The sequence below is a fragment of the Photinus pyralis genome, unplaced genomic scaffold (assembly GCF_008802855.1).
Source record: "Photinus pyralis isolate 1611_PpyrPB1 unplaced genomic scaffold, Ppyr1.3 Ppyr1.4_LG4, whole genome shotgun sequence".
Lineage (NCBI taxonomy): Eukaryota > Metazoa > Arthropoda > Insecta > Coleoptera > Lampyridae > Photinus > Photinus pyralis.
The window spans coordinates 23,107,871-23,119,838 of NW_022170511.1; the positions used below are offsets into that span (position 1 = coordinate 23,107,871).

Here is an 11,968-nt window from a genome sequence, read left to right on the forward strand (position 1 = left end):
TTCTGTTTTTCTGTCTAGTTTTGCCAAATTTTCTCTTTTTTTCTCTGCTCCGTCTCTTTCTCTCTAATTTCCTTATGCGGTATTCCTGCCAGCTTGAGGAAGATGCAACAGCAGATAATTTTTTCCTTTTGTTTCATGTAATTGGTAGTAGTTGGTTGGTTTTCTGAAGAACCAGAAACATAGCTTTCTTGAAAGGAGTGGGCATATTTTACTTCTCCAGATTCTCCCTTTATTGTTATTTTTTCTAATGTCTGTTTTTATCTCTGTCTGTTTCAATTGGTTTACAGTAGGTAAGTAAGGTCTATTCTATTCTACTCTGTTCTGGGGGGATACGTAGCCGGGTGGCACATGGGGTCCTAGACCTGAGAAGATCCTCTGTTCTCGTTAACCCAGCTACTAAGTGAAACATGTATGAGTGTTGCCGAGTAACATAATATGAGTAACTAGGTAATTGCCAATCCAGCCAAATAGCACGAGTGCGTTTAAATTTTTCAAGTTTAATTGGTGCATATTGAACATAACTAGAATCCTCTGAACTATGGTTCATTACTACAACGCTTAAAACCAACCTTTTTAATTTGGGGAAAGATACACAGAAATCAATTTTAAAATGTTGTTGCCATGCAGAAAACCATCCCTGTGCAGTTTTTTCTATAACATGAGCTAAGGCTTGCGTTTCAGTCTCCTCCGCGCGTTTTGTAAATTTTCCGGGATTTCTGCAATAGCATCCAATGCTAATGAAAATTATAATAGTTATATAATATGTAGGTGCTTTTATATATTTGACAGATGTATCAAGGTTATTTCCACCATTACCGCTTTGTTTATTGGAGCACTGTGTGATAATCCACCCTTATGGTTACGCAACACACCTTTGCATCTGAAACAAAAATATGACATGCTCTGTATATAACCAATCGACCGTTTTGCGCAGATGCCGTATACTAGGCGATTTTCGTAACGAAGCTGGGGGAAAAAGAGCGTGGCGGAAGAAAGAAGAGGGCGACGGGGTCGACGGAGGGCATCACGCGTTCCCGGTTTTTATTCTTGATTATTTTGGTTGTGGTGTTTTGAAGGTAATTACAGGTAAGGTAGTAACCGTTTTATTCTTTCTTGTACTAACCATGAATCATTGAATTTCTTGCCACAATTTGATATTATTTTCATTTTGCTGATTTTGCATAAACTACGGTATCTAAATATGGCTTACTCCATGCTTTTGTTTTTGGATACCGTTAGATGAATCTTGTTTGTTATACTGTATAGGTGATTATGCCATTATTTTGTTTTATTAAGTATTTATTTCTGTATTCACTAGGAGTTGATTATCAGTGCGATGTTGCTCTGTCCGATTGATTCGTAACTATTCCGTGCGGGAAGTACCTAACACAATTTGATTGTTCGGTGTATCTGTTACTTTCTTATTCTTGACGCGCTGCAGTTCTTGTGCGTTAGCTATACGAAGGGGGGCTCTCTTATTTGATGTTTCGATGATTGTGTGTGTGTGTGAGTGGTTCATTTTGTCTTTGTGGAGTAGGATTGCAGTTCTTAGCATCTTAGCAATGCGAGATATTTAGTGGCCTTCTCATTAACTTTTCCTCTATTTAAAATATGTTCTGCTTAAGCGATAATCGATTCACACGAATACTTGCTATTGGCATTCTCACATGTACTTTTCGTGTTAAATTAATTTATGTTAACTGAAGGCTGGAGTAGAGCCACACCATTTTGTTGTTTCCTATGTACGTGCCATTTATTATTTTACCAGTTGTGTTATCTCAATTGATCGTACAGGTATTTTGATGTGTTTTTGTACTGAATTGATTTATCATGTTTTCCACTGCATTTATGATGTCTTGTGTATTTTGTTTTTATGAACTTGTTTAACCTTTTCGCTGCTAAATTAAAAATTCGAGTGTCAACAGCCTGTGCTAAATTAAAATTGTACAAAACGTATATTTACGTACGTCGCACTGAGAGAAATCGTCGCGCGTATATGTATATACGTCATCAGCAGATTGATTTGCAGCACCCAGCACGTGCATATACGTGCACAGCAAGGTTGGGAAGTAAAGCTCAATGTATTTTATGGGAGGGGCATCAAAATTTTTTATTTATTTTTGATTTGATTTTTTTATTTTTTATTTTATTTTTTTATTTTTTTTATATAAAAACAAAAAATAAATAAAAAATAAAAAAATTAACCGCTATCTACTGATTGACTTATGGATAAAACAATTTATCAAACGTCTGAATAAATAACTACTACGACAACAAAATGAATTCGCACATGTGTTACCTGAAACCGTTTTTAGCGTACTGGACAAAACTAAATTGAGTCGTGTTGGTACTCGTTGGAAAGCTCACGAAATGGGCTTTCCGATGGTGTGCAAATGATTGCAGCACGTAGATATACGGAGGTAGCACAGAACTTTAAACAGGTACAACGTATATATATATATACGTACGTCGCACACAGATTCTGCATTTTCAGAATGTATATATGTATACGTGCGCAGCAGTGAAAAGATTAATTGCGTTTGATTTGATTATCTGATTTTTATCATACAATTTGAGAGGTTTTATTCATGTGTATGTTCTCTTGTATTTTATTGCTGTAGGTGATTTATTTCATGTATTTTGTGGCCTATGCCAGGGTTTTTGTTCCGTAGAAGGTTTCCCTGCTATGGTCTTGTTGTGTGCGTAATATATTTATTTGTTCTTGTCATTTCTTACGCACAAAAGTTCTGAACTGCCATCCAAATTCAAAAGTGCCGCGAAACGTCCATCGTTTCGACTTGAAAGGTAGGGTGGCTCTGCTTGTAGTTTTTCCCAGAGTTGCCAACGGTAAGTATAGGGTAAGTCAACGTTTTCAGTGTCGGCTTGATAGACCCCTACGACAATTACAATTGTTTCGATATTCCGCTGCCCGGTTGACCATAAGTTCTCAAGTTCCCAATATCCCCCGTCCCTGACGCCAGAACCACGCCGGGGAAACCAGCCCAATAGAGGGTGCCCGTTACGTATAGAATATAGTATATATATATTTCTGTAAATATCGAATGTATTCAAAATTTTTCTATATGAATTAACATTTTATTTTCCATAATAAGACAGTTCTTTATATTTCAGAAAACAAATGAGTACCTAACGAAAAACAATTGAATTTTTTTAATGAAAGACATCTTTTCATTAGGCTCATTTGATAGATTTTTTTCTCTTTTCGATGATTTTTCAAAAAAATTTATTATAATTAGATCAATAACATTACTCCAGACATACTACATCAAAATAAAACAAATGACCGATTACGTTTCTTATTAAACCTTGAAGGTAGCAGTAAAATAGTTTTCATCGTAATGAATGTTCAAAATATTCACCATTTACTGCAAGGCAGTGGCATAACCAAATCGCAAAAAACTTGAAATAAAAATTAATTTCTTCTATACGAATGATAACGTGTTGCGTCATTGACAAGAGAAAAAAATCTCTATCAAAATGAGTCTAATAAAAATGTGCATTGCTATTTTAAAGAATTCAACTGTTTTTTCTTATTCATTTGTTTTCTAAAATAAAAACAATGGAACCCTGCCTTATTATGGGAAATAAAATGTTAAACAACTTTTATATAGACAAATTTTGTATACATTCGATATTTACCGAGATATATACTATATTCCATACATAATGGGCACCCTGTATAAGCTGCTTGGCTGCTTCTGGTGGAAAGACGATACAATGAATAACACCTTTTTGAACCTATATGCAACAGAACATACACCTATGTAGGAGAAGAAATAAATAACCGTATCAAAGTAGTTAAAGTCTACAAGGGGGCCGTGATAGTATAGAAAGATGAAATTCCAAAACGACGCATTAGCACATTTTCGCTACACATAATGAATACCTTTTTAGTGCATTTTCCAACGAAGTTGGGTGCGCTATTGCAGACACTTCCTCTGTTCGTCCGTCTGTCAGAGGCCTTCACGATTCCTACAGTTTTCAAGATATTTAGTTCGTTCTTTTTGCGTTCAGTAGCGTAGAGCTTTGGCACCTGAGCCAAGGAAAATTGTGATGATTGAACTGCGCATGAACAGGCTGCGCAATGCCAACTTTCTTATTTATAGAGATAATTTTTTGAAATCATATCCATATATCCCTCTAGTAAAGGAAAACATAGCGCACATAGCTATATGACCTTTTGGAAAGTACTGGTCAATTCATGGAAAATGCGTTGAAGTTACTCGCCTTAGAGCGAAAACCTTTTTACTTGTTTAATTAATCCACACTTAACTATCGGAAGGTAAGTACAGGTATGGACCTAAGTTAGCTGTCCATATATTTTTTAATCTGCTTATTATTATACTTTTTCTATATTTTGTATTAAAGACCATATCCGTAATTACTGTAAAATTAAAATGTAGCTCAAATTTATTTAAAAAATATAACGCTACGCTTCTTGTTGTAGTGTACGTTGCCTACCTCTATAAAGAAGCTTTGACCGGTTCACGACAGCTCGCACAAAAAGACGGAAAAGTAGGAATTTGTTGAAAAGGTTTAATCAAATAATCAGTCAAGTAATGAAGGGTAAGGTGGGGTCTTCTCTTGGGTCTTACAAATTAGCATCGTAATCAGTTCAATCCAGGCCACCATTTTAGAATGTACTCTTTGCCATTTGCCAATACTATTCGGATTTTTTGACATGATTATGTTGCCCTGAATTTGATTGTGCGTTGATCAAGTCTAATTTTTTATACCTAATTTGTAAGTTGAGCTATAACAGATAATGGAGTACTTAAGGTAGTGGTGGCAGGATACCAGAATTGCTACAATCGCCGAGTGTTCAGAAATAATTTCACTTATAATTGCACAAGAGGTTTGTATTTTATCGAGTAAATTTGGGTTGTTTAGGTAATGAAAATCTGTTGCCTAGCAATTAGATGAGCATTTTTACGTTGACAGTTTTTCGAGTTCAATTGTTAAAAGGAAACTAATTTGAATTACAACACAAATTTACTCGGTTTAAACACAAACCTCGAATGTAATTGGGCAGGACAATTTAACGAACAAGAAATTCATCAAACTAATAATTATTGGCACACGTCAAACTAGTCATATGGCAAAAGATAATGCGATAATTGGTTCGAAAATTAATAAGTGAAAAAACCACTAGTGCATTTGTCGCTGGAAAAGTTGCAGGTAACTTTTGCCGCTGTGACAATTGCTGCGGCTTATGCGGTTTTCTATATCTACATGAGTTGAATTGTCACATACAATTATGGCAAAAACACTACCATTTCAGACATAAGGCCAAATAAGAAAATCTAATCAAAATGTTATGCATTTATTGTTTGAGAGGCAAAACTTTCACTATCACTATTGCGTGCGCCGCAATGGGTGAAAATTTTGACCGCACCTAACTTAGGTATAAAGAGTATAGGTACTTGATAGTAGGTGGTCGGAATTCTTCTGGTGGGAGCTCTAAGAATTCGCCACGCTTATCGGACAATGCACTTCTTCCTTATTCATACATATTTTACGTAGTCTGTCGAAATACATTTCACCTTGGCATTTCTTCCTTATAGCCACTGGATTTGAGTGCCGACAAAGGTAGTATTCTGTACAGTCGTATTCGTTTTCGTACAGCCCGTTCGCTTCGCAAGTGAACTGCGGTTGTTCGTTCAAAGGAATTTCTATAGTGGAATACGGAGAACATTCTACATTTTCGGTCTTACACTGCAGTATTCCTGCATCAAATTTGTGTTGATTTGGACAGCGGTAGTGTTGCACGTCGTACATTTGATCGCTCGCATTCCAAGTGCACAAATAGTATCTGTTGCAGTACAACGGATGCGAATGGTACCCCACAAAGGCACATTCCAAATCTGGTTCTCCGGGGCACTGCACAGGTGATGCGGTACAGCGTTTACTTTTTGCGTCGAAATTGCTTCCGTCAACGCAATATTGTTTACTACCAAATAAACTATTGTTCAAACACAAGTAATAGATATTACAATAAACTTCATCTGGATATTTTCCAACTCCTGGACACCTAAATTCGTTATCGTCAACATAACGTGGCGAAATTATTGAACGAGAAAACATTTTCGTACTTAACTTTGGAGGATTTATTATAACTGATGTTGAGATACTATCATTTGATGGAATTACGACCAGACTTGGAGTTGAGTTTGGTAATGTGATTACCACAGAAGGATCGCAATTGAAACCACAATTTGTAGGATCCACAGGAGTAGTCGATATGCACTGCACACCTTGGCAACCATTAATTCCCGTACATTTACCCACGTCGTCTGTGTTCATTATAATGGTAGTAGAATCTCCAACATCAAGCGTCACAGTGGACTCCCCTATTTTGATAATAACAGTTACGGTGTCACAAGTAGATTCTTGTATGGTTGCGCTTGAGTTACATTGGATTGGAGCAGTTGTTGTTACAGCAGGAGGCTTAATTATAGGGCATTGGTTGTCAGGAGGTGTTGTAGGTCCCATAGTTGTTGGAACTGGTGTCGTTGTTGTTAGCGCTGGCGTTGTAGTTGTTGGAACCGGTGTGGTAGTCACTGCAATCGGTGTTGTGGTGGTTGGTTTCGGTGTTGTAGTAGTAGGTTTTGGTGTTGTGGTTGTTGGAACCGGTGTCGTGGTAATTGGAACCGGTGTGGTGGTAGTTGCAATCGGTGTTGTGGTGGTTGGTTTCGGTGTTGTGGTTGTTGGAACTGGAGTTGTAGTTGTGGGAACCGGTGTTGTGGTTGTGGGAACCGGTGTTGTGGTTGTTGGAACGGGCGTTGTAGTTGTTGGAGCAGGTGTCGTGGTTGTGGGAACTGGCGTTGTAGTTGTTGGAACCGGTGTTGTGGTTGTTGGATCCGGTGTGGTGGTAGTTGCAATTGGTGTTGTGGTGGTTGGTTTCGGTGTTGTGGTTGTTGGAACTGGAGTAGTAGTTGTGGGAACCGGTGTTGTGGTTGTGGGAACCGGTGTTGTGGTTGTTGGAACGGGCGTTGTAGTTGTTGGAGCAGGTGTCGTGGTTGTGGGAACTGGCGTTGTAGTTGTTGGAACCGGTGTTGTGGTTGTTGGATCCGGTGTGGTAGTCACTGCAATCGGTGTTGTGGTGGTTGGTTTCGGTGTTGTAGTCGTAGGTTTTGGTGTTGTGGTTGTTGGAACCGGTGTCGTGGTAATTGGAACCGGTGTGGTGGTAGTTGCAATCGGTGTTGTGGTGGTTGGTTTCGGTGTTGTAGTAGTAGGTTTTGGTGTTGTGGTTGTTGGAACCGGTGTCGTGGTAATTGGAACCGGTGTGGTGGTAGTTGCAATCGGTGTTGTGGGGGTTGGTTTCGGTGTTGTGGTTGTTGGAACTGGAGTTGTAGTTGTGGGAACCGGTGTTGTGGTTGTGGGAACCGGTGTTGTGGTTGTTGGAACCGGTGTTGTGGTTGTTGGAACCGGTGTGGTGGTAGTTGCAATCGGTGATGTGGTGGTTGGTTTAGGTGTTGTGGTTGTTGGAACTGGAGTTGTAGTTGTGGGAACCGGTGTTGTGGTTGTTGGAACCGGTGTTGTGGTTGTTGGAACAGGTGTCGTGGTTGTGGGAACTGGCGTTGTAGTTGTTGGTACCGGTGTTGTGGTTGTTGAAACCGATGTTGTGGTTGTTGGAACAGGCGTTGTGGTTGGAACCGGTGTAGTAGTTGTTGGAACTGGAGTTGTAGTTGTGGGAACCGGTGTTGTGGTTGTTGGAACCGCTGTTGTGGTTGTTGGAACTGGCGTTGTGGTTGGAACCGGTGTTGTGGTTGTTAACACAGGAGTTGTTGTTGTGGGAGCCGGTGTTGTGGTTGTTGGAACAGGTGTGGTTGTGGGAACTGGCGTTGTAGTTGTGGGAACAGGAGTGGTAGTTGTTGAGGAGCATTGATCATCAACATCCGTTGGACAGTCATCTATAGTAGTTTCTGCAGTGGTGGTTTCTGCGGGCGATGTCGTTGTTGGATTTGATGTAGATGTTGGAACAGGTGTTGTGGTTGTTGGATCCGGCGTTGTAGTTGTTGGAACTGGTGTTGTGGTTGTTGGAACCGGAGTTGTAGTTGTTGGAACTGGCGTTGTAGTTGTTGGAACAGGTGTCGTGGTTGTTGGAACTGGCGTCGTAGTTGTTGGAAGTGGTGTTGTGGTTGTAGGAACTGGCGTTGTAGATGTTGGAACCGGCGTTGTAGTTGTTGGAACTGGCGTTGTAGTCGTTGGAACCGGTGTCGTTGTTGTGGGCACTGGTGTTGTAGTCGTTGGAACCGGTGTTGTGGTTGTTGGAACCGGTGTTGTAGTTGTTGGAACTGGCGTTGTAGTTGTTGGAACCGGTGTCGTGGTTGTGGGCACGGGAGTTGTAGTCGTTGGAACTGGTGTTGTGGTTGTTGGGACTGGTGTTGTGGTTGTTGGAACTGGCGTTGTAGTTGTTGGAACAGGTGTTGTGGTTGTTGGATCCGGCGTTGTAGTTGTTGGAACTGGTGTTGTGGTTGTTGGAACTGGCGTTGTAGTCGTTGGAACCGGTGTTGTGGTTGTTGGAACTAGCGTTGTAGTTGTTGGAGCAGGCGTTGTAGTTGTTGGAACTGGTGTTGTGGTTGTTGGAACTGGCGTTGTAGTTGTTGGAACTGGCGTTGTAGTTGTTGGAACCGGTGTCGTGGTTGTTGGAACCGGCGTTGTAGTTGTCGAAACTGGCGTTGTGGTTGTTGGAACTGGCGTTGTAGTCGTTGGAACCGGTGTCGTTGTTGTTGGCACTGGAGTTGTAGTCGTTGGAACCGGTGTTGTGGTTGTTGGAACCGGCGTTGTAGTTGTTGGAACTGGCGTTGTAGTTGTGGGCACTGGAGTTGTAGTCGTTGGAACCGGTGTTGTGGTTGTTGGAACCGGCGTTGTAGTTGTTGGAACAGGCGTTGTAGTTGTTTGAACTGGTGTTGTGGTTGTTGGAACAGGAGTTGTAGTTGTTGGAACAGGCGTTGTGGTTGTTGGAACTGGTGTTGTGGTTGTTGGAACTGGCGTTGTAGTTGTTGGAACTGGTGTTGTGGTTGTTGGAACAGGAGTTGTAGTTGTTGGAACAGGCGTTGTGGTTGTTGGAACTGGTGTTGTGGTCGTTGGAACAGGAGTTGTAGTTGTTGGAACTGGTGTTGTGGTTGTTGGAACTGGCGTTGTAGTTGTTGGAACTGGTGTTGTGGTTGTTGGAACAGGAGTTGTAGTTGTTGGAACAGGCGTTGTGGTTGTTGGAACTGGTGTTGTGGTTGTTGGAACAGGAGTTGTAGTTGTTGGAACTGGCGTTGTAGTTGTTGGAACCGGTGTCGTGGTTGTTGGAACCGGCGTTGTAGTTGTCGGAAGTGGCGTTGTAGTTGTTGGTACCGGTGTTGTGGTTGTTGAAACCGATGTTGTGGTTGTTGGAACAGGCGTTGTGGTTGGAACCGGTGTAGTAGTTGTTGGAACTGGAGTTGTAGTTGTGGGAACCGGTGTTGTGGTTGTTGGAACCGCTGTTGTGGTTGTTGGAACTGGCGTTGTGGTTGGAACCGGTGTTGTGGTTGTTAACACAGGAGTTGTTGTTGTGGGAGCCGGTGTTGTGGTTGTTGGAACAGGTGTGGTTGTGGGAACTGGCGTTGTAGTTGTGGGAACAGGAGTGGTAGTTGTTGAGGAGCATTGATCATCAACATCCGTTGGACAGTCATCTATAGTAGTTTCTGCAGTGGTGGTTTCTGCGGGCGATGTCGTTGTTGGATTTGATGTAGATGTTGGAACAGGTGTTGTGGTTGTTGGATCCGGCGTTGTAGTTGTTGGAACTGGTGTTGTGGTTGTTGGAACCGGAGTTGTAGTTGTTGGAACTGGCGTTGTAGTTGTTGGAACAGGTGTCGTGGTTGTTGGAACTGGCGTCGTAGTTGTTGGAAGTGGTGTTGTGGTTGTAGGAACTGGCGTTGTAGATGTTGGAACCGGCGTTGTAGTTGTTGGAACTGGCGTTGTAGTCGTTGGAACCGGTGTCGTTGTTGTGGGCACTGGTGTTGTAGTCGTTGGAACCGGTGTTGTGGTTGTTGGAACCGGTGTTGTAGTTGTTGGAACTGGCGTTGTAGTTGTTGGAACCGGAGTCGTGGTTGTGGGCACTGGAGTTGTAGTCGTTGGAACTGGTGTTGTGGTTGTTGGGACTGGTGTTGTGGTTGTTGGAACTGGCGTTGTAGTTGTTGGAACCGGTGTCGTGGTTGTTGGAACCGGCGTTGTAGTTGTCGAAACTGGCGTTGTGGTTGTTGGAACTGGCGTTGTAGTCGTTGGAACCGGTGTCGTTGTTGTTGGCACTGGAGTTGTAGTCGTTGGAACCGGTGTTGTGGTTGTTGGAACCGGCGTTGTAGTTGTTGGAACTGGCGTTGTAGTTGTGGGCACTGGAGTTGTAGTCGTTGGAACCGGTGTTGTGGTTGTTGGAACCGGCGTTGTAGTTGTTGGAACAGGCGTTGTAGTTGTTTGAACTGGTGTTGTGGTTGTTGGAACAGGAGTTGTAGTTGTTGGAACAGGCGTTGTGGTTGTTGGAACTGGTGTTGTGGTTGTTGGAACTGGCGTTGTAGTTGTTGGAACTGGTGTTGTGGTTGTTGGAACAGGAGTTGTAGTTGTTGGAACAGGCGTTGTGGTTGTTGGAACTGGTGTTGTGGTCGTTGGAACAGGAGTTGTAGTTGTTGGAACTGGTGTTGTGGTTGTTGGAACTGGCGTTGTAGTTGTTGGAACTGGTGTTGTGGTTGTTGGAACAGGAGTTGTAGTTGTTGGAACAGGCGTTGTGGTTGTTGGAACTGGTGTTGTGGTTGTTGGAACAGGAGTTGTAGTTGTTGGAACTGGCGTTGTAGTTGTTGGAACCGGTGTCGTGGTTGTTGGAACCGGCGTTGTAGTTGTCGGAAGTGGCGTTGTAGTTGTTGGTACCGGTGTTGTGGTTGTTGAAACCGATGTTGTGGTTGTTGGAACAGGCGTTGTGGTTGGAACCGGTGTAGTAGTTGTTGGAACTGGAGTTGTAGTTGTGGGAACCGGTGTTGTGGTTGTTGGAACCGCTGTTGTGGTTGTTGGAACTGGCGTTGTGGTTGGAACCGGTGTTGTGGTTGTTAACACAGGAGTTGTTGTTGTGGGAGCCGGTGTTGTGGTTGTTGGAACAGGTGTGGTTGTGGGAACTGGCGTTGTAGTTGTGGGAACAGGAGTGGTAGTTGTTGAGGAGCATTGATCATCAACATCCGTTGGACAGTCATCTATAGTAGTTTCTGCAGTGGTGGTTTCTGCGGGCGATGTCGTTGTTGGATTTGATGTAGATGTTGGAACAGGTGTTGTGGTTGTTGGATCCGGCGTTGTAGTTGTTGGAACTGGTGTTGTGGTTGTTGGAACCGGAGTTGTAGTTGTTAGAACTGGCGTTGTAGTTGTTGGAACAGGTGTCGTGGTTGTTGGAACTGGCGTCGTAGTTGTTGGAAGTGGTGTTGTGGTTGTAGGAACTGGCGTTGTAGATGTTGGAACCGGCGTTGTAGTTGTTGGAACTGGCGTTGTAGTCGTTGGAACCGGTGTCGTTGTTGTGGGCACTGGTGTTGTAGTCGTTGGAACCGGTGTTGTGGTTGTTGGAACCGGTGTTGTAGTTGTTGGAACTGGCGTTGTAGTTGTTGGAACCGGTGTCGTGGTTGTGGGCACGGGAGTTGTAGTCGTTGGAACCGGGGTTGTGGTTGTTGGAACTGGTGTTGTGGTTGTTGGAACTGGCGTTGTAGTTGTTGGAACAGGTGTTGTAGTTGTTGGAACAGGAGTTGTAGTTGTTGGAAGTTGTGTTGTGGTTGTTGGAACTGGCGTTGTGGTTGTTGGAACTGGCGTTGTAGTCGTTGGAACCGGTGTCGTTGTTGTTGGCACTGGAGTTGTAGTCGTTGGAAGCGGTGTTGTGGTAGTTGGAACCGGCGTTGTAGTTGTTGGAACTGGCGTTGTAGTTGTGGGCACTGGAGTTGTAGTCGTTGGA

General features: G+C 42.7%; 1 protein-coding gene across 1 annotated transcript in view; it reads right to left on the reverse strand.

The window, feature by feature from the left end:
- Positions 1 to 5,328: 5,328 nt before the first annotated feature.
- Positions 5,329 to 11,968, reverse strand: part of LOC116169017 (mucin-2-like) — a 7,634-nt gene continuing 994 nt past the window's right edge. The window contains exons 3-4 of the mRNA XM_031485049.1: positions 8,997 to 11,948; positions 5,329 to 8,492 (exon numbers count right to left, since the gene is read on the reverse strand). Coding sequence (XP_031340909.1) covers positions 5,482 to 8,492; positions 8,997 to 11,948 — 5,963 coding nt within the window. The 3' untranslated portion in view covers positions 5,329 to 5,481. The remainder of the gene's footprint in view (positions 8,493 to 8,996; positions 11,949 to 11,968) is intronic.